Source organism: Megalops cyprinoides, chromosome 21 (genome assembly GCF_013368585.1).
Source record: "Megalops cyprinoides isolate fMegCyp1 chromosome 21, fMegCyp1.pri, whole genome shotgun sequence".
Lineage (NCBI taxonomy): Eukaryota > Metazoa > Chordata > Actinopteri > Elopiformes > Megalopidae > Megalops > Megalops cyprinoides.
In genome coordinates this window covers 14,044,742-14,070,275 of record NC_050603.1, presented here as the reverse complement: position 1 = coordinate 14,070,275, position 25,534 = coordinate 14,044,742, and the positions used below count along the sequence as shown (strand labels likewise).

The 25,534-nt window shown below is 45.3% G+C and overlaps 2 protein-coding genes and 1 long non-coding RNA gene across 3 annotated transcripts; all 3 read left to right on the top strand.

Annotated features, from left to right (window-relative positions):
• Positions 1–566: 566 nt before the first annotated feature.
• sytl1 (synaptotagmin-like 1) lies at positions 567–14,954 on the top strand. Its single transcript, XM_036516203.1, has 15 exons — positions 567–667; positions 3,559–3,913; positions 4,962–5,104; positions 5,593–5,728; positions 6,089–6,146; positions 7,552–7,591; positions 8,494–8,669; positions 9,012–9,128; positions 9,869–10,035; positions 10,278–10,380; positions 10,634–10,795; positions 12,884–12,962; positions 13,290–13,389; positions 13,667–13,872; positions 14,151–14,954. The coding sequence occupies exons 2-15, from the start codon at positions 3,786–3,788 to the stop codon at positions 14,291–14,293; spliced, it is 1,758 nt and encodes a 585-aa protein (XP_036372096.1). The 5' UTR covers positions 567–667; positions 3,559–3,785; the 3' UTR covers positions 14,294–14,954.
• LOC118768739 lies at positions 5,645–7,613 on the top strand. Its single transcript, XR_005004457.1, has 3 exons — positions 5,645–5,728; positions 6,089–6,146; positions 7,552–7,613. It is a non-coding gene; the product is annotated as an uncharacterized LOC118768739 (long non-coding RNA).
• A 619-nt stretch (positions 14,955–15,573) lies between the features above and the next one.
• On the top strand, positions 15,574–25,234 carry zgc:110239 (uncharacterized protein LOC550326 homolog). Its single transcript, XM_036555403.1, has 11 exons — positions 15,574–15,751; positions 16,368–16,427; positions 17,675–17,767; positions 17,921–18,093; positions 19,643–19,892; positions 19,976–20,171; positions 20,715–20,908; positions 21,818–21,909; positions 24,018–24,179; positions 24,276–24,465; positions 24,713–25,234. Exons 1-11 carry the CDS (start codon positions 15,703–15,705, stop codon positions 24,898–24,900), a joined length of 1,647 nt encoding a protein of 548 aa, XP_036411296.1. The 5' UTR covers positions 15,574–15,702; the 3' UTR covers positions 24,901–25,234.
• The last annotated feature ends 300 nt before the right edge of the window (positions 25,235–25,534 follow it).

The window sequence follows — 25,534 nt, the reverse complement described above, 5'->3', positions numbered from 1 at the left end:
TAAGCATAGTTTGCGTATGGGAGTTTTAAGAAGCCAAAGTTTTAGCTCAAGCACACAGTGTGCAAATTGTCAGAAAAAGACCCGTGTGTGAGGCGTATATGTTCATATACCTGTGTATGATGAGCATAACACACTTGGTCAGTGCAAGGGGAACATGTCAGCGCTACTGCGCTACTGATTATTGTGTGTTTGTGTGTTTTTCGCACGCTCGTGAATGGGCGTGCCAGAAGTGTAACTGAGAAGCAGGAGCTGCGGTCCGTTCCGATTGTATTGTAATCCGGCATGCACGGCATGTGTTCATATCCGATTAGAGCATATCCGATTAAAACAGCTTGGACAAAATACTATCAATCACAGAGGAATGTGCACATCGAGGAAGACTAGAAGAAAACCCAAGGCCCACAAATTTAACCGTTTTACACAACGTGTTGATTTCCTAAAACACTTTGCTACTACAGCGCCGCAGTATCCAGTCCGCGTTTTGCGCACAGCCGAATCCAGTGAGGGCCGGTGGGGGTGCGATCACGGCTGGCCGCCTGCCTCTTGCAATCGTGCAGTTAGTTTGGACTTACCTTCATATGTATCGGGAAACGCACCTGGATCAGCTACCGCTTCAGGCCCTAAAACGCAAAGCTCGTCTGGGGTAATATTCGGAAATTAGAAATACGTAAGTGTACGCGTGCAACCGGTTTTCTACGTGCCTTTTGAAAGTTCTTCTCTGACAGCGTGAAGTAACAGGTGTGTGTGTGTGTGTAAAGTTGCTTTGTGGCTCTGTGCGTACTACTGTAACCGCGTACAGTTGTAGTTTACGTGTTGTTATTCCATATACCTCATTTTACTTGTCTATCTGTTCAGCCTTTTCACTCAAACATATATGGTATCCAGACAATATGGTGACACAGCTGACCGTAGTAGGCTTTATTTGCGTTGAGGTCTTGCAAATATGCAAAAGGGGAAACGAAAATGTTAAAGGTATAGCTAGGTATCCGCGCATAATCAAGGACAGCAGCAGCCAGCTTCCAGCAATACTGTATTCCTTAATTAATAGAAATCCGTAATTTGGGTTCTGGCGAATTGAATGAATAACAGTTGATTGTAGCTTTAATATTAATTTTATTGTTTAGCGAGAAATCGATAATACTCCTCAAATAACTCTAGAAATCGTATGGGGCGCGCCTTCCACCCTTGTCATACAGCAACCCACCAAAATTATAATTAAAAGTCTGAGCTGGAGAGGCTGTCCACACTTGCACTCGAGAAAGAAAGTAGCATCTGGGTCTCTCAAATTTCCTTCGGGATTAATAAAGTATTTCTTATTTTTATTCTTATTAGTTATTTGTTGTCATCTTGTTTTAGACGCAGGACACTCTTCTGCAGGTATTAAGCGCCGTTGCAAGATGACACTGTGGGCATGGTGAAAAAACCGCGGATGTCAAACATACATCCTGTTTGTGAAACGCAGCTCAGAACTCAAACCGAGCCTACCGCGCTGTGAGGTTACACTAAGGAGAAGCGCATGAGCCATCCAAACTATAGTTTGAAAGCAGATATGGGAATCAGAAATGAACCCCGTCATACTTTATTCTCCTGCAATCTAGTGAAGTCCGTCCACTGGGATTTCAACTCTTGTTTTTGTTGTCTCACAACAAGAGATCAACAGGAGCACGTTTATTCGAACCGGTCTTGAGCCTAGCAGGCCTGACTAAAACTCCAGAGCCTGAGCGGAACCGAAACACACACTTTTAGTCACGTTGAGGTCACATCAGTAAAATTAGGGTCAGCAACACATACGAGTTGCTGTTCAGTTGGCTCACTCCTGTCTCCGTTTATTAGGAATAATTCGTAAGGATTGTGTGATGAGGAAAGCAATTCACACTTAAGTATGAAAATCTGAATTACGTATTTTTCGATTCTACTGCATTTTGATGTTAATACGTACATTCCCACGATGAACTAAGTTCTGTACGTCCCTTGTGCGTTACAGTATTTCTGTGGGATTATGAAGGGCTACACTATTTAGAACGCACCATGGGGTTTTCAGTTTATAAACCAGCATGACAGGAAAAGCAGAGAACTATCTCCATGGCCAACTTCGTATGTACCTGTTTCCCTGCATGCACCTCTAATCATATGCTGTTGCGTATGTTCATACACGCATAGTCAAGAGGTCTTTACGTGTGTATGGTTGCATTGATTTAGATATGTCTCATTTATGATTAATCCTATTCGTTAACGGGGTCCAATAAATACCTTTCATATAATAGTATTGCTGCGACAAGAGCAGCCGGACCTGCGCTGTAGCCGCTGTTCCAGTTACGTCTTACCGTGCCGGCGCACGGGGCAGCGATTTGTCAAAACTGAGGTCACGGTGTTGACAAAGTGACGCGCCCTAATTGTCCATATTTATGCCTCAGAGAAACACAGACACACCCTTACCTGTCAGAGGCAAATATGGACATGCCTAGCACCGCCTCATATTTGCACAATATTATTTATTTGCTGACTGCGGCAGAAGCCCAATTACGTGACGTCCTGTATTAGACTGCGCATTTCATATATTTATTTATACCAGCGGATATTTCCTGAGGCAGTTGTGGTTAAGCACTTTGTTCAAGGGTCTGACACCCTCACAGTGTGTCAGCCGGGTTTCAAACTGGCAACCCCCCCAGGCTGTGAGCATTTGTGTTTTATGGGCTGGTGGGTGCACGGTGACCTCTGAGGTGATGTGTGAGCTGTGCATGATTTCCTGGGTCTGCGAGCACATAAGAAAGAGAAACCCAGGAAGTGCTGTGTGGCAAATTCAGTGGTGCTGCTTTCTTTAGACGCACATCTCTTCCTCTGTTCACCCTCCTACGTCTCTCAGAGGGTACTCTTCTCTCTCTTTCTCTCTCTCTCTGTCTCTCCCTCTCCCCTTCCTCCCCCCCTTGCTCTGTTTAATCCTGTGCTCTTACACTAAAATTCAGATAGCATTACTAACCTGAACTGAATGACAGAGCATTGCAAAGCTGGTACTCAGCATTGCAAAATAGATACTTAAATTGCATAAACACAGTAGATATCAATATGAATAATTGTGCTGGAGGAAAAAAAGTGATTTGTTCTGTATAGATATTGCAAATGGAATTTCCTATCAATAATTAAAACAATAGTTATCCTGTGGCCGCTTCATGATGGTAATAGTGCATAATCTGATTCTCTGATGTGGGTTAGGTGTGCTTTGTTGTTATATGACAATGACAGGCTAGAAGGATTTGGACACCTAGTGAGGCTGTTTGTCTCCTGGTTTGTTAAGTTTGTTTTTCCTGATTTTAGGGGAAATAAGAGTTTAAATAAGACTTTTCCAGTGTCTTGTATGTGTATTTCTCTCTCTCTCTCTCTCTCTCTCTCTCTCTCTCTCTCTCTCTCTCTCTCTCTCTACACACACACACACACACACATATATATATATATATATATATATATATATATATATATTATAAGAGAAGTGGGAGAGAGATTTTTGGGGGAACCTTCTCTCTGATTCTCCCTCTCCCTCGTTTCTGTTTTTGTTTTATGTAGTATCTGAGGAAGGTCGCTGAGCCAGCCTAGTGCAGCTCACATTACCCTCACTCCAGCCTCAGCTCCACACGGCCACTCCAGCAGCTGCAGCGTGTCAGCGCACGTCAGCGCAGAGAGCGCCACAGGAAGTGTTGGGCGGGCGTTGCGTTCCGCCGGTGTGAGAGGTGTCCGATGCCCCCTGTGTGAGCGGTGAGGGGGCATTTTCACCCCGCCCTCACGACGCCGCAATGGAGGACGAGGTCAGTGCGGAGCTGCTGCTGGACCTCAGTCACCTGACGGAGGAGGAGCAGGAAGCCATCCTGCAGGTGCTGCTGCGGGACTCCGAGCTGCGCTGCCAGGAGGAGGGTCGCGTGAGGTCAGAGGTCACGCGGGCGATGAAGGGCTTCACTCAGGAGAAATGGAATTATAGAAAAGCCTCGGTTTGATTGTTTAGAACTGCCAAAGACATTAAGTATTACACTTATGCCTACAAAGTTATGCCTATACTTATGTATATGAGTATAATTATGATTGGTATTATTACATTATAATACGTTACATTCAGCACATGCTCTTATCCAGAGCAACTTCCAGTACGATAGAACACAAGTGTACCCAATCAATTTAAATGAGCAACAGTGTCAAACCAGGCTAACAACACTCCCAGACCGGTGAGTGTGAGCATAACGCCATTCAAGCCACACCCTTTATTAACTTGTGCAACCTGCCTAGACAAGGGAAGTCAAGTATACTACCATAGATCAGTCACTGGATCACAGAATCCAAAACATATTGCGATACTACACATTATGTAATTTAACAGAGAGAAACGTTGGGAGTAACCCTGCTAAATGCCAATGATCATGATGTAACTTACAGTATATGACATTAAAATGCACATGGGTGTAGGTGTACAGAAATAAGCAGAAATTTGGTTCATGAGGGCTTAACTCTTAGCTTTACAACTTGTCCACTAAAATCAGTGATGAATAATTCAGGAGCACCTTTATTTTTGATTGCAGCTGATAAGCAAATGAAAATGAATGTGTGTTGCAGAAATAGTGAGTTGCAGGCGTCTAACAATATAACTGGAGTTTTTTGTGTGGGGGTGGCAGTGTAGCATAGTGTTGAAGGAGCAGGACTCGTATTAAAAGGTTGCTGGTTCGATTCCCTGTGGGGGCCCTGCTGCTGTAGCCTTGGAGAAGGTACTTAATCAATAATTGCCTCAGTAGATATCCAGCTATATAAATGGGTAACATTGTAAAAAACTGTAACCCTTGTAAGTCGCTCTGGATAAGAGCTTCTGCTAGATGCCTATAATGTAATAATGAGTGTATTTTTGGGGTATAGGGTGATTGGTTTGGTTCAGACACCTGGGTAGCACTGAGTAACACCCCCTCTCCTCCCACGTCCCCTTGCTCTAGGCAGCTGTGTAACACAGTCTCGGACCCGCAGCAGCTGAAGTCCCTCTCGGGCGAGTGGTTCAGTGAGGTTCGCGCCAAGCGGTACAAGAAGCATGGCTCCGACATCGTCCAGGCTTCTATCCGTCGCAAGAAGAAGGTCAAAGGTCAGAGACAACGCAGTTGTTATGTACATGTGAATCATTAATATTCGTATTTCTTTGTATAACAGAAGACAAAGGATATGGAGGGAAACCCCTCCTTTCTTGCCTCTACAAGGATGCGGAGGCAAACCACAAAAATGAAATTCCTTACTTACCGCTCATAGTTCATATAGCTCTTCCTTGAAAGTGACAGTAGCTAATTTTTTTACATTTGCATTGCGTTCATGTTTCATTATTTATTGGTACGTCTGTGTACCAAAGGTCTGGGGTCTCAGCCTTACCGTGTATTATTCAATATTTATTTTGTGTGATGTCTATGGCAGATTTCCCTTGCTTTCTGTGTATGAGTGTTCAATGAGTATTGTAATGATCAGTCTTGTAGAGTGAAATGCATGAAATAATAAGAACACTCCCATTGTCCACAATTTGGGGCACTCCTAGTGACGTGAGCAGCCCTACCTGTGGGGCTAACTGCCCGCTCTGCCTTGCAGATGTGCCTTTGAGTGTGCTGGCTGGTGGTGGGGTGTTTGATAGTGAGGGGGAGATGGCTGTGTCCCCCTCCCTTCACAATGGCACCCCACCCAAACCAGGGAAGCAGCAGCAGGAGGAGGAGGAAGAAGACAGGAGGTAAGTGTGTCTGTTGCTCTCACAGAGAGTGATGCAACACCACAGTCCTCGGGTATGTATGTGGACACTGAGCAATCATGTATTTAGTACATTTCATTGTTTTTGTATTTTGCAATTTGTGTAGTGGGTGTGTCTGTGTGTGTGTGCGTGCATACGTCTGTACATGCTGTACAAATGTGTGTTTAGTGTAATTCTGTAGTGTGTGTGTGTGTGTGTGTGTGTGTGTGTGTGTGTGTGTGTGTGTGTGCACGAATAGTCATATGTCTGGTGCACAGTCGCATAATGGTATATATGCCAGTGGTGCAGTGTTGAGATGCGCATTTACTTTTCGCTGTGATTGACCCGTGCTTATCTCCATAGTGTTGTCGACCATGTGACCCCAATACCTGCCGCTGGAAGTGTGATCGTCCCTGCTAAGGTCAGTCCCGCAGAGGTCATCAGGTCAATCACTAACAATCGCAACAGGTTGAAGAAATGCATTATGAATTTCCCCCCTATCTGAAGAAAATTTGTAAAAAGTGGATAGAAATACACTATAGTGATTTGTCATATTGTGACAAAAGGGTAGGGATATTCAATAAAAGGGGAAAAATCACTGTATATTTAAAATGTAATATATTGTTCCTGTTTTGTAATGCAGTAGGTATTCACTGTTAGCAGTGCTCAGCTGTTGGACTTCCTAAAGCACAAGCTAATTTGAAATCCTTTCATGGTCTCATAACCTACTTCAGACTATCTAGCCCACATACAAAGCTCACAATAGCTCACAATACATTACCCTGCCTCTCCTTTTCTCTGTGGATTTCAGCAAAGGACATTGCAAATTGTGTTGTTGGTACTCTATAGAAACTGGTCTTCATAATTTAGGCGCACAAATGATGAAGTAGATGAAGTCTAATCATTGTTTGCAGGGCTGTTTTTTGTTTGGAATTTGAATTTGCATTCATTTGAGTAGCCTGCTAGCTTTGTGTTATCAGGCAGCAGGGGCACAACCAGCTTCCCAATGCATTCTGGGGATGAAGTAGGATGAAGCGCACTTGGATGAGCCTTTAAATTTTAAGAAATATCATAATTTCAGTAACAATGAAATTACTTAAATGTTTCCCTTCAGCTGATCTGAAGAGTCATATACAGGGTAGAAAAAGCTTATAGCAGGACATGAGAGAGAGCATGCATGAGAGAGAAGGTACATTGCGCTTTAGTTAGTATATGGAAAAAAATGTGGAGGTAGTGGAGATTTGTCCTCTGTGAAATCGATTTCTTGCATTTTGATGTACATATTTTATGAACTGTAAAATAAGGAACGGCATATTAGAGCTAGATTTTTAATGCTGAAGCACGGTTGATTAGATCCTCGTAAATTCTCCTGTGTCAGGTATGAGTGAGTCTGCACTGCTGGCAGACATCACAAAGAGTGTTCAGATAGACTGTTGAGGACAGTCCATTCACAAAATGCGTCTTGGTAGCTTTGGGTTCAGACATCTGTCTAGATTACTATATGATAGGGACCTTGAATCACAGGTGATTTGAATATCTGCACGAATAGATGGACCACAGCCAGGTTATCAACAGTTGAGTCATTGTGGACACCATTTTTAAATTTTGCACTGACTGGCATTACCTGACCTTGCTGTGGGAGGGAGATATTTCATTTCTACAGCTGCTGTCACAGTCTTGTCATCAAGATCATTTCACCATAAAAGTCTTTGAATGTTGATTTACTACAACTTCAGTGTCAAATGGCTGTAAATTCCAGTAGCCGATTTTGTCTGAAGCATATTAGACTGGCTAAAGAGTGATGACTTTCTGTTGTCCTTGTTCAGGAGGTTCCAGAGATCCACAATGGTTCTGCAGGTTCTACAGGTACTGTCTGAGGTGCTGCTTTGTTTTCCGTGTTGCTGTCCTCTCTGTCTGTATCTCTGTTTATTCTTCTCCGACCACCCATCTGTGTTCATTCACCCCTCTCCTCTGCTCTCTTTTTTTCTGCCCCCTTTCTTCTTTCTTTCTGTTCATCCCCCTTTGTCATCTTCTCCCCCCTCTCCCCCCCTCTCCCCCCCACCCCCTCTCCTTCTTCTCTTCTCTCCCACTACATCTCTGTTCATATTCTTTTCCCCCTCTGTTCCTCTGGTTTGTTCCTTTGTGGAATCTGTTGGAGCAGATTAATGACACACTCTGACAGGAGCTCTTTTTTGCGAGTGTGATCATGTGATCAGATTAGAGCTGACATCACTACACTGTCGCTGGCTTCTCCGAGGGTGGGAGGTTGACACGTCTGTTTTGTTTTGAACCACCACTACCCCCCCCCCCCCCCCCCCCCAGAGTGCGTCACAGAGCAAAACGGACAGAGAGAGGAGACTGCAGAGAGAGAACTGCAGACTCCCTCCCCCACCCTGCAGGTAGATACACACATACACACACACATATATATATGTGTATATATACACACGCACACAAACACACATTCACCGACACCCAGGCAGACAAACTTGTTTACACTTAAAGTTTAGACACATGTACACACACACACACACGCACACACACACACATACAATCACCCACACATTTATAAACACAAACTTGCATGCATGAACTCACACATACAGACATTTGCCACAAACTGGCACACACATGCATAAACACACAAGTATGTTTGAACACACTTATTCTGTCTCAGTATTTCACACTATTAGACACTTAAGGGATTCTCTTCTTGAGCCCCGCCTCCACCCTGTTACTCTACCAATCAGGATCCTGTCCCTGGTCAGGTGAACAAGGCACTGAGGTAGAGGGTCGCAGCGCAGCAGAGCTAATCAAAAAGACTGACACACATACCCACCACTCTCAAACACACACACACACACACTCTTACACACACACACACACTCACACTCAGAACTGTGCTTGCAGAGCCAGCTTCCGTCTCTGGAAACCAACCTTCTCCGTAAGTCCTATATATGTGTGAGAGTCTGTGTGCGGATTGTGAGGGAGAGAAGGGCAGGGTAGCAGAGCTGTTAAGTTTATTCAGTGTTTTTTTTTTTTTTCCTTGCCGATAGAGATGCTGTTACTCTGTTGTTGATGCTGTGTCAGTGCAAGTGCAAGAGAGACAGGGAGAGCATTACAGTCACTGTTGCTCATCAGTGCATCAGTGTGTCGGTTTGCCCTTTATCATCAATGACTTTGCAGACTCTGTGTGCAGAGTCTCTGTGTTAGAGATGGGGAGAGATAGGCAAGGCGAGGGGGGAGAGAGAAGCCGCGAGACACCCCTCATGTCTTCTCTCTCTAGGTGGACTTTGTCTTAGAGAAAGACTCAGACTCTGTGTCCAGCACTGCCCCGACCGAGCCGGACCATACCCGACTCAGAACCAGCGGATCAACCTCTAGTCTGCACTCCAACCACGCGGTAAGAGACACACACACACACACACACACACACACACAGAGGCACGCATAAACCTACAAACGCTAACACTAAGCATACACAGGTGCACTCATGTGCACATACACACAGACGCATGCTGACATATGCACATACACACTGAATCTCACAGTGTCTCATAGTGTGTCAGTTTCAGAGCAGTCCAGCTGAGTAACTCTGACAGATCAGCTCCTCTGTGTGTGTGTGTGTGTGTGTGTGTGTGTGTGTGTGTGCGCGTGTGTGTGCCCTCAGCAGCTATCAAATCTAATTGGTAGCACTTCCATCTCGGAGCCAGCTGCCACCTCTTTGTCCTTGAGATCCAGGATAAAGTGAGTCTGTGTGAGTGTGTGTGTGTGCGTATATGCGTGTATGTGTGCACGTATCTCTTACCTCTGCTTTTCTGTCTGCCTGTCTGTTACTGGGCCAGCAAAGTGATTTTGCATGCGAGAGAGTTGCAGCTGCAGTGTGGGAGAGATGGCGTGTGTGTGTGTGTGTGTGTGTGTGTGTGTGTATCTGACAGTAAAACACTGTTACATAAGAGCAGCTCCAGGTCCCCTTGGGCCAAGGATGAGCTCACTTATCTCCACCCCTGTATATGAGTGGCATTAGGACAAGCCTGTCTCTACATCTCCCTTGGCCGAGGGACGCTGGGGCAAGAGCCTGTCTCTGTATCTCCCCCTACTGAGTGGCAGCAGGAGAAGACCGTTTCTGTGTTTCCTCCACAGCTGAGTGGCAGTATGATGAGCTTGTTCAGTTCGGGGGAATTCGGGATCGTGGAGGTACGGGGCAGCCTGCAGTTCTCCCTGCACTATGACACCAAGAAGGAGGAGCTTCTGGTGCAGGTGTGCCGCTGCCAGGACCTAGCCCACGCCCGCAAGAACCGCTCTGATCCGTAAGTGTGCACCTGCTACTCCAGGACTATCTGTCTTCAATTTTCCCTCTGTTTGTCCTTGTTCAGTATTTCCTTAAGCAGGCAGCCAGACAGTTAGGTTATTTGTCTCATATTACTGTGCCCTTAGCTATGACCAGGACTAACTGTCACTTCTGACAGAAATGAAAGTCATTTCCCAGCCTTTTAGAGACTTTTGGCCATTGTGTGTTTTGTTAAAACACAGATTTTGTCTGTGCTCACAGGTACGTGAAGACCTACCTGCTGCCGGACAAGTCGACTCACAGTAAAAAGAAGACTTCCGTGAAAAAGAAGACGGTGAACCCCGTTTTTGATGAGACCCTGAAGGTGAATTCTGAGGAGTAGCTCTCAGCCATGTCTGCCTGCTCTCAGTGATACGTCTTATCTGTCTCACCGATCTGCCTATCTGTATCTGCTGCAGACTAATCTGTCTGTCTTTGCCTATCCATCCAGTAAGCAGTTGGACCATCTTTCTGTGTGGTTTCACTTGACCTGGCTTTGTCAGAATGATTTGTTTGTCTGCCTGTCTGTGTGTCTGTCCATCAGCGCACAGCTTACCTGTCAGTATATCCTCTCTCAGTATAAGATAAAGATGTTGGAGCTGAAAGGGAGGACCTTGAACCTGTCGGTGTGGCACCATGACCCCCTGCGGCGGAACATTTTCCTGGGAGAGGTGGAGGTGGGGTTGGCAGACTGGGACTGGGGCCAGACTGAGCCGTGCTGGCGCCCCTTGCTGCCAAGGGTGAGTCTCTACACTCGCCTTTCACTTTGTCTCCTCCCACCTCAGTCTCCTGCCCCTTCTCTTTCTTATTTCATCGATCTTCTTACTGTATTTTCTCTTTCCTTCCTCTTCTACCTCTCCGTAGTCTTAGATGTGGTATCTTTTGTTGTCATTACAGTCAGCACGAAATGGAACTGGTTTTGCTCTGGTAAATAATTCAATGCAAACATTGTAAACAAACCAAGGCATTATCTGGTGTGAACCGGACCCAGGGGCATGTAGGTTTATCTGGAACTTCACTGACATGTGTTTGTACTGTGTGGGAAATGAGGCTTCTAACTGACAGAAGCAGAGTAGCCTAGTCTATAGCTTCATAGTTTTTACAATTGTTTGACTTAGGAAGATAATGCTCTCAATTCACGTTTTTTCTAAGGACAGAGTCACTGCTCTAATATTTGGGTTTAATTTTATGATGATTAAACATTTATGCATAATCTTAGACCTGACGTTTTACAAAACCTGGATAATTCTGAATATTGAAAATGATTTTCAGATGCAGTGGATTATAACCTAATAAGACAATCAACGTACTGAATATTTTATTTTGTATATAACTTTCACAAAACTGTTTTGCTGAATGTCAGATTTATATAGTGCTGTTCAATGATCTCAAAGTGCTTTATATTGAAGGGGGGTGGGGATGGCTTACCTCAGCCACTACTAATGTGCAGTGCATGGCATCCATTTTGTGCCAAAGTGCTCACAACACATCAGCTGAGTTGGCATTTAGCCTGTTAAAATGGGGGATTATTAGATGTGCAGACTGACAGAGCCTTTTTGGGAGTTTATCCAGGACCGTGGGGAACCCCCCTACTCTTCACTATTAATGCCACCCAGATTGTAATAACCACAGTGAGTCAGGACTTTGGTTTATTACCTCATAGAATAGCTGGTCTCTCCTGCAGCAGAGTGTCCCCATCACTGCTTTAGGGCAAAGGGCCATTTGGGAGTGCATAGTTCTGAACCTGCCAATCCACACCTGAATCCATTTTGTAACCCATTGTGGCAAATTTATGGTGTGGGCACCAAATGCACCAAATGTTCTGTTACTGATGATTCTGTGAAAGAGTTAGGCTCTGTAAAAAAACATATAGAATGCTTGTATGATTTATGGGCCACCAAACCAATTACAAACATGAATCTGAATTGATCTGAACTGACATTTGAATAAATCCACCCTGCGGAATTTAATAACCTTTACCAGGCATACAAAGCAGTGTGTTAAAAATAGTGACATCATGGTGTCCATCTCCTTTTGCCAACTTTACTCTTTAGTGATCTTGGTTTAGTTCACTGTAGAGTTAAAACAGTAACTTACAATACAATACAGTATTTGCTGCCTCAGGGTTTCTGAATAAATGCTCCTACCTTCAACTGATCCACACCCACAGTAACAAACGAGAATATAATATTATGTGATGTTGCAGTAGAGGGCATCAGACGGCATGTAATTTACTTTACATTGCATTATATTAATGTCATTTAGCAGACACTATAAAATCTTAGTTTTTACATGTTATCCATTTATACAGTTGGATGTTTACTGAGGCAGTTCTGGGTTAGGTACCTTGCCCAAGGGTACAGTAACAGTGCCACAGCAGAGAATTGAACCAGCTACCTTTTGGTGGCCAGTCCTGCTAATTACCATTACACCGCACAGCTGCCCGGGGTGGGGCAGCTTGCAAAACGAACACAGATAACAACCGGCCCAATTTCGTAACCCAAAGATGTGAAATTAGAGTGGTGTGTGAGCTACCCTGTGAAAAGATTAGTCATGACTGTGTCTTGTGGGTGTGAATGTGTTGCCTTCTCGTTTTCCTTCCTCCTCCCTCTCTTGCTCTCTCTCTCTTCTTCCTACAGTCTCTTTTGTCTCTCTTTTTTCCCTTTCTCCCCTTCTGGTCTCTCTCACCATATCACTCTATCTCATTCTCTTCCTCTTTTTCCCACTCCCCTCTCACCCCTTTCTTTTTATTTCTCCACCTGTCCTTCTCCTCCTCCTCATGCCCCTGGCTTTTACTCTTTCCGTCTCTCCGTCTGTTTGCCTTTCAGGTCCAGATGTCTCAGGACTCAATTACTACCCGTGGGACCATCATGCTATCTCTCAAATTCATTCCAGCTGGATCTGAAGGTGAGTTGAACATACACACTGAACAAACAATGTCCACACAGGCATACTGTACAAACACTTAGCACGCGCGCACACACACACACACACACACACACACACACACTTAACACATACTCACAAACACACTGAACCACATTCACAACGAACACACAACCTGAATGCCTAAATAAGCACTCTCTCTATCACCACACTGAACACTTCAGCACACCAGACACAGACAATAAGCACCTGAGCCTATTTGCTGCACAGACACTCTGAAGACACAAATGGCTGTGACAGCATGTGCAAGTGAGCTTCTCTAACACTGCTCTTTGCTGCCATCTTCAGGCAGTGGCATGCCACTGACTGGGGAACTACACATCTGGCTAAGAGAGGCACAGGGACTCATCCCCACCAAAGGGGGCACTGTGGACTCATTTGTTAAAAGGTAAATAATACAATAACAGCTCTTCCCGTCACAGGAGAGCTATATTTGGGCTGTGTTTGCTTTAAAAAGTTCAGGTCTTTATGCTTGCCCTTGATATTGATTCTGCTGTTAGATAAAATTTTGTACCATTGACAATGGAAATTTCTTCCTCTTTTGTTGCTTGTTACATTAATTTAAATTACATTACGAGACCGTTTGCTGCTTGTTTCTCCAATCTCCCCATACTGTCTCCTCATCCATCCATGTTTCTAACAAATCCCTCCATCCACCTCCCCAGCTACGTGCTGCCGGATGAAAGCCGGTCCAGCCGCCAAAAGACGCGCGTGGTCAAGCGCACCGTCAGCCCCACTTACAACCACACCATGGTGTACGATGGGTTCCAGACAGCGGACCTGAATGAGGCGTGTGCTGAGATCACTCTGTGGGAGAAAGACACCATGTCATCTCAGCTGCTGGGGGGTGTGAGGCTGAGCCCTGGCACAAGTGAGCCTTGAACACACATTACATTTCATTACATTACATTCATTTAGCAGATGCCCTTATCCAGAGCGACTACCAGCACTAGAGCATAAGTGTATCCATTCAAGTTGAGTGAGCAACAGTGTCAGACCAGGCTAACAACACTCCCAGACCAGTGAGTGTGAGCATAACACTATTCAAGCCCTACCACAAGTTAACTTGTGCAACCTGACTAGACACAGGAAGCCACACACACAGACCCCCATCAACAGAAATGAGTTCTCTCTTCTTGTCCCCTCCAGGGCAGAGCTATGGCCAGCCTGTGCTGTGGATGGACTCCACTGAGGAAGAGGTCAATGTCTGGACCACCATGATCCAGAACCCCAACACTTGGGTGGATGCTGCGCTGCCCCTCCGAACCAACCTCGTGCCCCGCAAAGAGTGATTCCCCCTCACCCAGATCGACCACAAGTCGGGAAACAGTGGTTGAAGGGCAGTGAGAGGAGTGAGGGAGAGAGACTGATCATAGCAAACTTCTGAACTGAGAAATCTAATATTTTGCATTGGAAAAAAAGCAGCTCTAATAATCAAACCTGTTCTTTCTTTCCGCACACAGTACCATCTCTGTAGCTAAGTGTGTGTGTGTGTGGATTCTTCCTTTCCCATGGAGGTGCACCTATGGTGCTGAAAGTGGGGTCCAGGGGTGTGGAGTGTGTGGATTTGGGGCAGAGAGACACCAGGGTAACACGGGTGGGGAACACTAGGCCTCAAAGCCAGCAACAGATCGGGCTTCCATTACACCTCGGATATCCAGCACGTGGCAACCATCTCTCCTGTGATTCTAGCTCTAAATTAGTGACTCATTAAAAGGTCCCGATTAAGCCTGTCTATATTAGCATTAGCCGTTGTAGATAGGATCGTAGAGCTAAAGAAGACTGCTTGAAGTAATCAGGGTTTGAGTGGTGTAGGAGAGGGTGAGGCGTTTATTGCACACTCACCGCATGTCAGTCTGTTGTACATTTCATTAGGTGACTTTGTGAGAAAATCTTGTTTAGATAGCTGTTTGTCTATGTCAGTGTAAACGTGCATTTTTGCTCTGAAATTAAAGTGCGTTGTGAATAAGTATTTGTTTTGTTATTTGTCTTGTTCTTGCTCATCGGCTTAAATGGCAAAATAAAAAAAAAATCACCTTTGCACATAATCTTTATTTTATAGGTCAGTTTTAGATGTGCTGCACTCTGTTTTCTATTCAGTAGTGGTTAAATGCAGCTGTTAAATGTGAACACATCACATGAATAGTTAGCCATTTAAAATACACATACAATACAAAAATACAAAATCTAATTATTAATACAATTATACATGTAATAACTGGTATCAATAAGAATTCTGCACATGGTTAATAATAATATGTAAAGAAGCGTAAAATCATGTTCATCAAAGGGAATATATGCTTTGCACATGTTTCTTCATGAGCCTATGATATTTTTTCTGACTGAATTTTTGATGTTAATTTTGACAGAACTTCTGCTTCTGGTATTATTTAAATCTTCCACAATTTATCAAATGGGTCGAGCTTTGCGCAAGTGTCACATGAGGAGAATACCCACAGAAGTCATATGACCTGCGATGTAGCCACACCCGCTTGTAATTGATTGGATGATGCCGCCTCAGACGTTTTATAATTGGCGAGGAGGAAACGTCGGGCACGTCATGCGGGGCCGAGGTGTTGAGGAAAGTGAAGTAAACAGTTCACGCCGCTGAGAATCCTGTGGATTCGGCTAAATGTTTCGCTGGTTTTATTTTTTGTAACTGCCTACGTACAACATTTATTTAGAAAATTCCACCTCGGTCATGATGTGGATCTCAAATATTTTAACTGTGTTCTTGGTGTACGGAGCAGGTAAGTGCATCTACGATTTGAAAGGCAATGTTATGCGTACGAGTATTGCTAACTACGTTTTGGGGGAATTTGCACTGAATTCTGATTTAACCTTTACCCAACAGCCATAAAAGGAACTTCTTCCAACACGCGAAACAATCTAGAACGGTCTAGGTAACCAATTAGTGACAATGAACACATACATTCAGCTTACACGAGACCCCATTTTATTATGTTTCTGCAATCTAGTCATAAGACAAAATGCACAACTAGGCAGCTAGATTTCTTAATTTAAACTTGAACTATAAACCTGACTACTTGGGTTACTTGGCAGCTCGTGAAATTTTAAGAAACCCTTTTATGCCTCGATTGCTGTCTGGAGTGAAATTTGATCCGCAGACTAACATTCAGCAGAAAACAAATGTATGCAGTGGCGCTGGGGAGATGTTCTTTTATTGCTTCCGCATTTTGTTCTAGCTCTCGCTAGATGCATACATGTGTTTTTCCCCATTTGGTCACATTTTGTAATCGTATGTATTGCACACTAAGCGCTTTCGATATCGAAATTTGCTCACTCAATGCATGTCCGTGTGTCCCGTGGTATGATGCTGCAGTGCCTGTCTGTTTTTCACCGCAGTGTCGGAAGGCAAACCATTGACCACCACTCCAGATTTTGGGAAGACGTACCACGTGAAAGGTAGACCGCCCTTGCACATGTGCATCAGGGAGCAGCTGTTTCACAGCATCTACATATAGGATTGCACTCCACGAACGTGGTGTTTAACACTGTGATCTTTGTCGAGGCCGGAAAATAATACATGAAACGAGGCCTACGTCAAGGCACCAAACCGACTATGTTCGTGTTTGTGGATACATTTTGATTATACCAGACCTCAGACACTCAATCTATATTAGCAGTTTAATGTCCACTGAACTCCCCAACCAACTCTCAGCACCGCTGGTCAGACCGTCTGCTTAGCTCTGCAGTCAGACATTTCCCTGTCAATAATTACCCAGTCAGCAGGCAAGTCTTGTGACAGACTTTCTACCCGCAGTCCTTGCTGGTGTCCCTGTCTAAATGAGCGGCAGAAGTCTGGCCTCACAGAGTGCGTCTGCTTGGCTGGTTTATGAAGTCATGTAATACTTCCATGTTGCTCCTCTGCTCTTCTCTTTGCTACCCCTGATGGCTCATACCAGTAACACTGGTGCTGGCCTGTTGTGCAGCAAGGGCAGTGGATCCTCTGTATTTTCCAGCAGTTATCCCTGCCTGAGCACTCCAGTCTGCACCCTTAGCATCCCTCCACCATTGGGTAACACCCCTAGTCACATTACCTGTCTCTTCTGGCCTCCATGTGGTGGAATGAGTTTCCCACAGTGGGACGAATGGAAGTGTTTCTGACCACTGTCTGGCACAGTCTAAAGGCCCACTTCTTCATACTGTGTGTTTACTTCCCTAACCCCAACTTCCTCCATCCCTACCGCTAATGCACTGATCGTGTAGTAGGTCATACCTCTTCAATTATAAGGGGCAGCAGTGTAGCATAGTGTTAAGGGGCAGGGCTTGTATCTGAAAAGTTGCTGGTTTGATTCCCTGCTGGGGCACTGCTGCTGTGCCTTTGGGCAAGGTACCTAACCCAGAATTGCCTCAGTAAATATTAATAAAAATAAAAATTATAACCTATGTTAAGTCGCTCTAAATAGGAGTGTCTGCTAAATGACAATAATGTCATTATTATAAGGCTTGTCTGTGTAGCACTTAGAGCAACTTTGTCTTGCACATCATGAGCTGTTCCTGAGTTACTGAGGTTCTATAGCCCTAAAAGCCCTGCAAACTTTTGCAAAAATGTGTTGCCTTTTTGCATGCTAGTGTACCTTGTGTTATAATTGCTGTGGATTAGAGCATCTTCCCAGGAGTAAGTGGAAAAATGTAAATGTCTTGTTCAGGTGTGATTTCGCTGCCCTACGCTGAGATCAAAGAACCATTTGAGGCCTGGTATGACCTGCAGGGGGAGACAAGTCGCATCGACTACTATCATGGTAAGGTTCCCTGCTGCCAGCAGGCCGGGCTAGGTCATAATGCCCTTTCTTTCAGCTTTTACCTCAAAGTGACACAAGAGGGCAGCAGTGAGCACCTTTTGTGACAAGGCTGTGTTTGTCCACACCAATGCCATTAAACAATCATCCTTCTAGGTCAGGTGTCCACATTCCAGAAGGGCACGGAGAAACCCTGGGGCTCCAGCTACAAGATCTCTCCCGAGACGACGGAGACTGAGGTGAACGTCATGAAGTGCTTCCAAGTCAACGGCACGAAGGAGGACCCTGTCAAGCCCCAGGCGGCCTTGCCCAGCCTGGAGGGCTTCCAGGTAGCGTAGAATGAAGCTCAAACAATCGTAAATCAGCCTTGTAAGGAAGGAATCGCTTGATTCCCTTTACAGCATTGTATAGCATCATCATGGCACTACATTTTTGGATATGCTCAAGGATGTGATGAAAATGAATATGACTTGCCATTTCTGAGGCCTTTTATGAGATGAGATGAAACAAATCAAGCATGATACCAAATTAAATGAAATAATGAAATTTAAAGAAGTTTAAGAATAAAGTTTAAGAAAAATTCAGAGCAGAGCAGAATTTTTTGTATGGGACTGACACTGGAACGGAGCGGGGGGGGTGCGGCTGCCCCTGGCCCACAGTTCTTCCAGTTACAAAGGGGCCCACCTTGGGCCCAATCTGCCTGACTGAACATGCATTTTTGTTGTTTAGTTGAATATTTTGAATAAAGTTTGTTTGTGTTCTTGATTGCGGCAAAAAATGAAAAGTCAGACTGAGGGCGTAATGGTTTCGACCGACCCCTAGCTAAGTTTCTCGCCGCGATATTTATTTTGAATGAGCAGAGACACAATAGTTACAGAAAACTTTATTCACCGTCCAGTATCCTTGTGTAAGTGTACAAAAATTATGCCCTCTGTTCAAGTCCCAAAGTAGGAACTAGGCGATCGCTGCTGACGGAGCCGCGGTATTTAAAAATGGTCTCATCTGCATTTCTCTCCGTTCCAACCTTCCGTCTCTGTAAGTTTCCCCTTGGATCTGTCTTGCATCTCCATACAGCCTATAATAGGCTGTGTAAGGGCCCACTACAGGTCCTCGCCCCCTCTGCAATGAGCCATCGGCTCTGCGCCTGGACTGACAGCAAGAGGTCTTGTTAGGCCAGTGTCCTGAGTATCTCTCTGGGCTTTCCCTAAATCCCGTCCTGACCAGTTTCCCATGTTCCATGTTATTCACAAATATCTACTCAACAGAAGGGACTACTCAAAAACTGGAACTGCCAACTTTATCCATTATCATACTTACAAACACAGGCAGGTTAAAGTGTGCTTATCTAAATTCTGCCTGTCACTATGGTTACCATAATGAATTCTCCTGTTACCAAAAGAGGCATTCTCAGCGGGCTTCAGAAGGCGAGGCCTATACTATACTGCAGTACAAAGTAGTTATGTGAGGTGGTGTCAGGAGATGAGGGGCTTTTGTCCCACAGATATGCCCTTCTTTTTCTCTTATGTATGTTCAGATTACTCTGTTATCTAGAGTTTTCTAGAGAAGGATTACTTATGGCTCTGGTGCTAAAATGGATGTTTCATGCTCCCTAACGAGTTGAGAATTTCTTTCCCCCTGAGTCACCTCCATTGGCTCTTTTATAGGAGAGGGTCTGAAGAGCTTTTGCAATTGTAATTACCCTTTCAGAAATCACAACAGGGTTTGTGCGTCAGTTAATATGGGTCAACCCAGTAGGTTATTTGATAATCACCCCTGGAGTTTATCTAGGCCTCAGCAAATCTATGAAGTTTTAGTTGGGCCCTCATTCCCTCACTTGGCCTGTGTATATGTGTAATTATGTTTCATTTGAAACCCTAGTATTTGCGGAAGGAGTACTTCAGTGGCGTCCTGTGTGAAGTGTGGCAGAACGTGACGGTTATGGGCCATAAGAAGAACACCTACACCCTGTGGGTGACACGCCCAGAGGGCGAGAACGAGCCCGCCACGCCTTGGCACTACGAGATGATGGGCTACAACACCCTGCTGGGCTCCCATTATGACAAGTACCTGGTGGACTACAGGGAATTCAGCTCCCATGTGGACCCCAAGGTCTTCTCCCTGCCAGATGGTGAGAGAGACCCTTGTTCTCACACGTATCGCTGTGCTTGCTGGCATGCTTTAGCTCACCTCTGTCTCTCCGCCCTCCTCTAGGCATCACGTGTGGATCGTTCCCGGGGCCGGGGATGGAGCATCAGCTCCTGGCCAATCCCATGAAAGACCTGGTCCACACCTCCCCTGTGGGCCACGCCCATCGGCTCTTTGGACACTTCAAGGAGAAATTCCAGCGTCGCTATGGTGATGAGAGGGAGCACGAGGAGCGGGAGCATGCCTTCGTTCACAACGTGCGGTGAGCTGGTGGGAGGTGGGGGGTGGGGGGGGTTATGAAGAGCAGTAGGAGGTGGGGCACAGGTGCAGGAAATTCGGCGTACTCCTTTAGTCTGCATAGTTTGCACTATACCATCACGGCGTGCAAGAGGACAGAGTTTTAATGCTGTCTTCAAACACAGAATACAGAGTTTTCTCTGGGTCCTGCATGCCCAAGGATTGGGAGGTGAAGGTAGTTTATTGTAGTTGGTAACAGTTTATAATTCAAACATTGGTGAATTTAACAGAGATTTGAGTAGGGTGGCTTTTGCTAATGTCACTGAAGCAAGGCTCACTGTCCTTGTTTTGAGAACCTAATGTTTGTGCCTCCGAATTTACAGCCAGTCTTCTTAGTGTATGATAATTAGCTGATAAGCTACTCAAATAAGCTCTGCCACATGCAGCTGTCCCTCAGTGAACATGGAGCAAGTCCATAAATACTGGCTCCAGATCAGCCTTGTTGTTCATTATCTTAAGGTTAAAAAAATGGACAGCATCTTTGAATGCTTTCCTCTTTCTCCCTCAGCTTTGTCCACTCCATGAACCGCGCTGGCCTCTCCTATCAGCTGGCTCTGAACCACTTGTCCGATCGCTCCCACGCCGAGCTGGCTGTGCTGCGGGGCCGCAGGGGAGGCCACACCCCCAACAAGGGGCGTGCCTTTCCTAAGGAGGCCTACGCCTTGGTGCAGGTCCCCGACTCCCTCGACTGGAGGCTTTATGGTAACAGCGCTGGATTGATCTCTATGGCAACGGAACATTGGGTTCATTCCTATAGCATTAGAATGCCGGCTTAGATTCCATGGTAACGGAAGGCTGGGTACATTTATTTTTAATGGCAGAAGAATGCATGCTTTATTTCCATGGTGACGGAACTCCGGGTTAATGCGCGTAGAAATAGAATGCTGGCTTCATTTCTGTGGTAATGGAAAGCTGGGTTAACCTGTGTGATGACACTAGGGGTGGTCTCTTGGATGTAATCTGTAGAAAGGACCCCTCCAAGCATAGGAAGTGATGGTGATGATAGGGCAAGCAGTTGCATTGAGAAAAGATCAGTTTCATTCTGACTCTAGATCATCATTTGTATATAAAATCTGTACATTAATAACTATGCTACCCTGCAGCCTAGATTACAGAACAAGGCTTCTTACTGAAGCACTGTAAGGTACTTCCACATGCAATGGATGGGATAAGACGCACATTGTTAATTAAGAATCACAGTATGGGGCAGTGATGCGACAGGGCCTCCCCCTAGTGGCCTCCCTTAATGGAGCCCTGTAGAGAGCCCTTGTCTATGAACGACAGAGCTTTTGTACAGTGAGGGAGAGAGACAAAGCTGCTGCTTCTGCCCTGCTCAGTTAAGGAGCGGATGAGCAGCCAGCTGAGAGTGGGAAGCCTAAACTACTAATTAGACCAGCAGTTAAAATGCAGACACAAAACTAATCAAGGTAAAATTACTGTTGAGCAAGGTGCTACAGTAACGCCCAGCTGTGTGAGTGGGCGACATGTGCACTGTGTGTGAAAATCATGCTGGATGAAATCCATTGTACTCCTAGCACGTTCAGGTGAGGACTGTGATGGGAAGGAGATGGGTCCTCTGAATGCGCCTTCTCCTCTTTCCCTCCCGTTCAGGAGCCGTCACCCCGGTGAAGGACCAGGCTATCTGCGGCTCCTGCTGGAGCTTTGCAACCACTGGGGCAATAGAGGGCGCTCTCTTCATGAAGGTGAAGCTGCAAGTGTTAGACGCATGTTCATGGACAAATTCAGACACATGTGCACAGAGGCACACACACACACACATGCACAAAGACACAAGCTGTGCATCCAAGATGAAGGATCCCACAGACTGTTGTTCTCTGTTTTTGTAGCCCAATCAAAATATAGGATTCATGCCCGACTTTTGCTGAATTTTTGGAATCCCTTCTAAAATAAAGATCTTAAAAGAGGTCATTAGGGGTGTAGTCAGAAAGCAGGAAAGAGCACTGCAGTTAACCATATTTATATTAGGGCAGGTGTAATGTCACAGAGACCAACGTCAGAACAGTTTAAAAAGAGAAAAAACATGACAGGAGTTGTAAAATGTCTACACAAAAGAAACCCAAATCCGAGGACATGAATAATTAAAAAGTTCATCTTCCCACCTTACAAGCGACTGTACATTAGTATTCCTCTGCCAGTACCTCTAGAGGCTGAAGTGCTGACTACAGAGGACTAGTTTTCTTGATGTCTCCAAGCTATTTCACTTGTTTCCTTCCCTGATAAGTGCAGTCCTGTGTGAGTTCACTGATGTTTTTAACACGGTTTTTAAGTGTGTCTCAGAAAACCCCCTGTGGGCTTAAAATATTTTTTTTTTCTGAACAAGTCAGGCAAAACTTCAACCTGTGATTTGATTGCCCTTGACAGGTGTGTTTTGGATGTTTCATAAATTATAATTAATAATGGCGTGCGCAGGATTCATTTCTTAGACTAATGAGGGTTTAGTCCCAGGTGAGGACAAGCTTGGAGGGAGATGCTGGGTTTGGTCACTGTATGCTATGCAGAGGGGTAAGAGTTCGCGGGACGCCTCAGTGGTTGGTCTTTGTGGCTCTGCCAGCACACAGGAAGTGACCTCGGACAATCCGCAGGTAGTGACACAGGGCCCGCCGTGTTTACATCTCTCCCCCACAGTGCGCCGGACAGACTTATTTCATTAGAGATAAAACAAAGCTGTTTGCTTCAGAATTCCTCTGATGTGAACATTGTCCTTACAGGACTGAGTTGTCCTCCGGTGCACTCTGTCACTTGGACGGACTGCGGAGTCGGTTTCATGGGCAGACCAGCCACTCTGGGGCGTTCTGGTGAAGTCCTAATGGTCTTCCAAGGCTAATTTGCTTTGTCTCATCTCATCACTCCTGTGTGGTCCATTCAAAACCAAGACGACTGCACAGTGACTCTGTAATGAATCTCCTGAAAGTTCCAGAATATCGCCATGGCAGTTCTAGAACACTGTGGCAGTTGTAGTTGGGCTAGTTGTGGCATTGGTGGTTCACTTTTACATTACCATTGCAGCGATGAGAAGTGATATGGAATAATTCAAAATTTCAAAGGGAATTCCATTGTATTCTGCTGTAGCTGCAGCCTGACCAGTATCCTAGGGTGATGCTGCTAACAAGGCAAAATTGGTTTCGTTTGTTAGTGTAGTCATGCATTTTTCTGCATTTTAAAAATCAGTTGGCTGTTCTCCTAGCCTCACTTTATGTTTAGTTGTAAAAATGTACATTTGTATAAGCAAGGCCGTTGTATGTACATATGTTAATGTCTACATTTTTGAGGATCCTCTATTTAACAACTTCTTCCCATTAGCAAGGCTTTCCATCAGCTTCATTTGAAACTTGTTAATTGTAATTGTCATTGAAATTCATGTGTCTGTCAGCAGAGTAATTGGGTTTCGCTCTGGCTCCGTTAATGCTGGTTCCTGTTCTGTTGCATTAAGAGATTGTTGTAAATCGTCTGTTTTTATGTGTGGTCCAGTGGGCAGCGCTGTCACAGTGAGCCGTGTTCCCATTAGAGGTGCTTTAATGAAGCAGCCCACTGGAAACAGTGTAGCTGGCATTTAACTCATTGAGACAGAGACCCTCTCTGCAAGTGAGGGTGGAGGGTGGATTGCTGCACTCTTGTTTGCATTCCTTCATGCAGCGTCTGTAATGGACACATAACCAGTGTGTCTGTACCACATCAGTAACGACCACTGCTTTCCTCTACAGACAGGCTTGTCATCAGTGTCTGTGTTAATGTCCAGCTCTCTGCTCTCCTGCTGTTGAGTGTAGATGTAACGCCTTTCTGTCTTCCGCAGACGGGGTCCCTGGTGGTTCTCTCTCAGCAGATGCTGGTGGACTGCACCTGGGGCTTCGGGAACAACGGCTGCGACGGAGGCGAGGAGTGGAGGGCATACGAGTGGATAATGAAGCATGGGGGAATCTCCACCATGGAGACTTACGGGGCGTACATGGGCATGGTGCGTACGCTGTACCTCTGCATGGACACAAAGGGCCCCATACAGGCTTCTGTATCTGATCTTTCCTATCTGATGAGCTGCCATGTGTACTTGTAGAATGGCTTTTGCCACTACAACCAGTCTGAGATGACCGCACGCATCCAGAGCTACACCAACGTGACGTCGGGTGATGCCGACGCCCTGAAGCTGGCGCTGTTCAAACAGGGGCCTGTGGCGGTCAGCATTGATGCCGGCCATCGCTCTTTCGTTTTCTACAGCAACGGAGTGTACTACGAGCCTGCCTGCGGTGAGGCCTGATCTCTCACACACACACACACACACACACACACACCTCAGCTGGTGTCCCTCATGACACACGCATAATAATGACAATAATGTGCATGCATGAACAGACACACAGACACAGATTTGTCCAACGTGAGTAATAAGATCTGTTTTTTCCCCCATTTGACTTAGACTTAAAACTCATCTATATCAAAAGTAGTAAGTATGCCAGAAACTCCTTCAGTGACACTGGTTCTGTGGTTTCCCAGGCAACAAGACTGAGGACCTCGACCATGCGGTGCTTGCAGTAGGGTACGGTGTCCTGAAGGGGGAGCCCTACTGGCTGGTGAAGAACTCGTGGTCTACCTACTGGGGTAACGACGGCTACGTGCTCATGTCCATGAAGGACAACAACTGCGGCGTGGCCACCGATGCCACATATGTCACCCTGGCCTGAGAGAGGCTGCTGCCTGCTGCTTGCTGGAACAGCCACAGAGAAAAAGGTCTGCTGTGTGGGTGTCTTCTGTCCAAAACAGGGTGGAGTTTAATCATGCACTTCTCATTGGTCGCAAGGGTGTAACGATGACAAGAGAACAGAGAACGATTATTGGTTGTATGGTGTGCCTGTGTTCTGTGAGGGTGGGCTAAGATACAGTATTGTTGGGTTTTTTTGTTTTTTTTTTGCTGGCCAAGCTCTGTCATGGTGCCTCGCACAAGCACAAAATCAATGCAAAATGGCTTTTAAATCCACAGAATCGCCCTGTGTTCAATTGTGATTTGTTTAATAAAGACGGACATTTTTCTAAGAAATATATTCTTTTGTGTCACACAATCTGTTCATTGACCACTTTTATTATTGAGCTTTCGCTATGGATGCTACATTTACAAAGTCATGCGGTCTTGGCCAACATGTTGTATGGAAAGTACATGCTCTTGTGACCCCCATGCAGAAATACTGAGCGCTTCTGGCATGTGCTTGTCTATCTGAATTGTGCTCATGCAGATCATTTGACACTGAACACCACACCACCATTCTAACGTGGGGCCTCCCCCTAAGTACCAGTATATGTATGTATGTATGTATGTATGTG

What these genes read in the sequence shown, in the direction of transcription:
- sytl1 (XM_036516203.1), top strand. Translation starts at nt 3,786, where the DNA reads ATGGAGGACGAGGTCAGTGCGGAGCTGCTGCTGGACCTCAGTCACCTG. An exon ending in CAGGAGGAGGGTCGCGTGAG is followed by an intron (nt 3,914 to 4,961) that starts GTCAGAGGTCAC and finishes CCCTTGCTCTAG; the next exon opens with GCAGCTGTGTAACACAGTCT. An exon ending in GGCGCCCCTTGCTGCCAAGG is followed by an intron (nt 10,796 to 12,883) that starts GTGAGTCTCTAC and finishes TTTGCCTTTCAG; the next exon opens with GTCCAGATGTCTCAGGACTC.
- zgc:110239 (XM_036555403.1), top strand. Translation starts at nt 15,703, where the DNA reads ATGATGTGGATCTCAAATATTTTAACTGTGTTCTTGGTGTACGGAGCA. An exon ending in CCTCGACTGGAGGCTTTATG is followed by an intron (nt 20,909 to 21,817) that starts GTAACAGCGCTG and finishes CCTCCCGTTCAG; the next exon opens with GAGCCGTCACCCCGGTGAAG. An exon ending in GTACTACGAGCCTGCCTGCG is followed by an intron (nt 24,466 to 24,712) that starts GTGAGGCCTGAT and finishes GTGGTTTCCCAG; the next exon opens with GCAACAAGACTGAGGACCTC.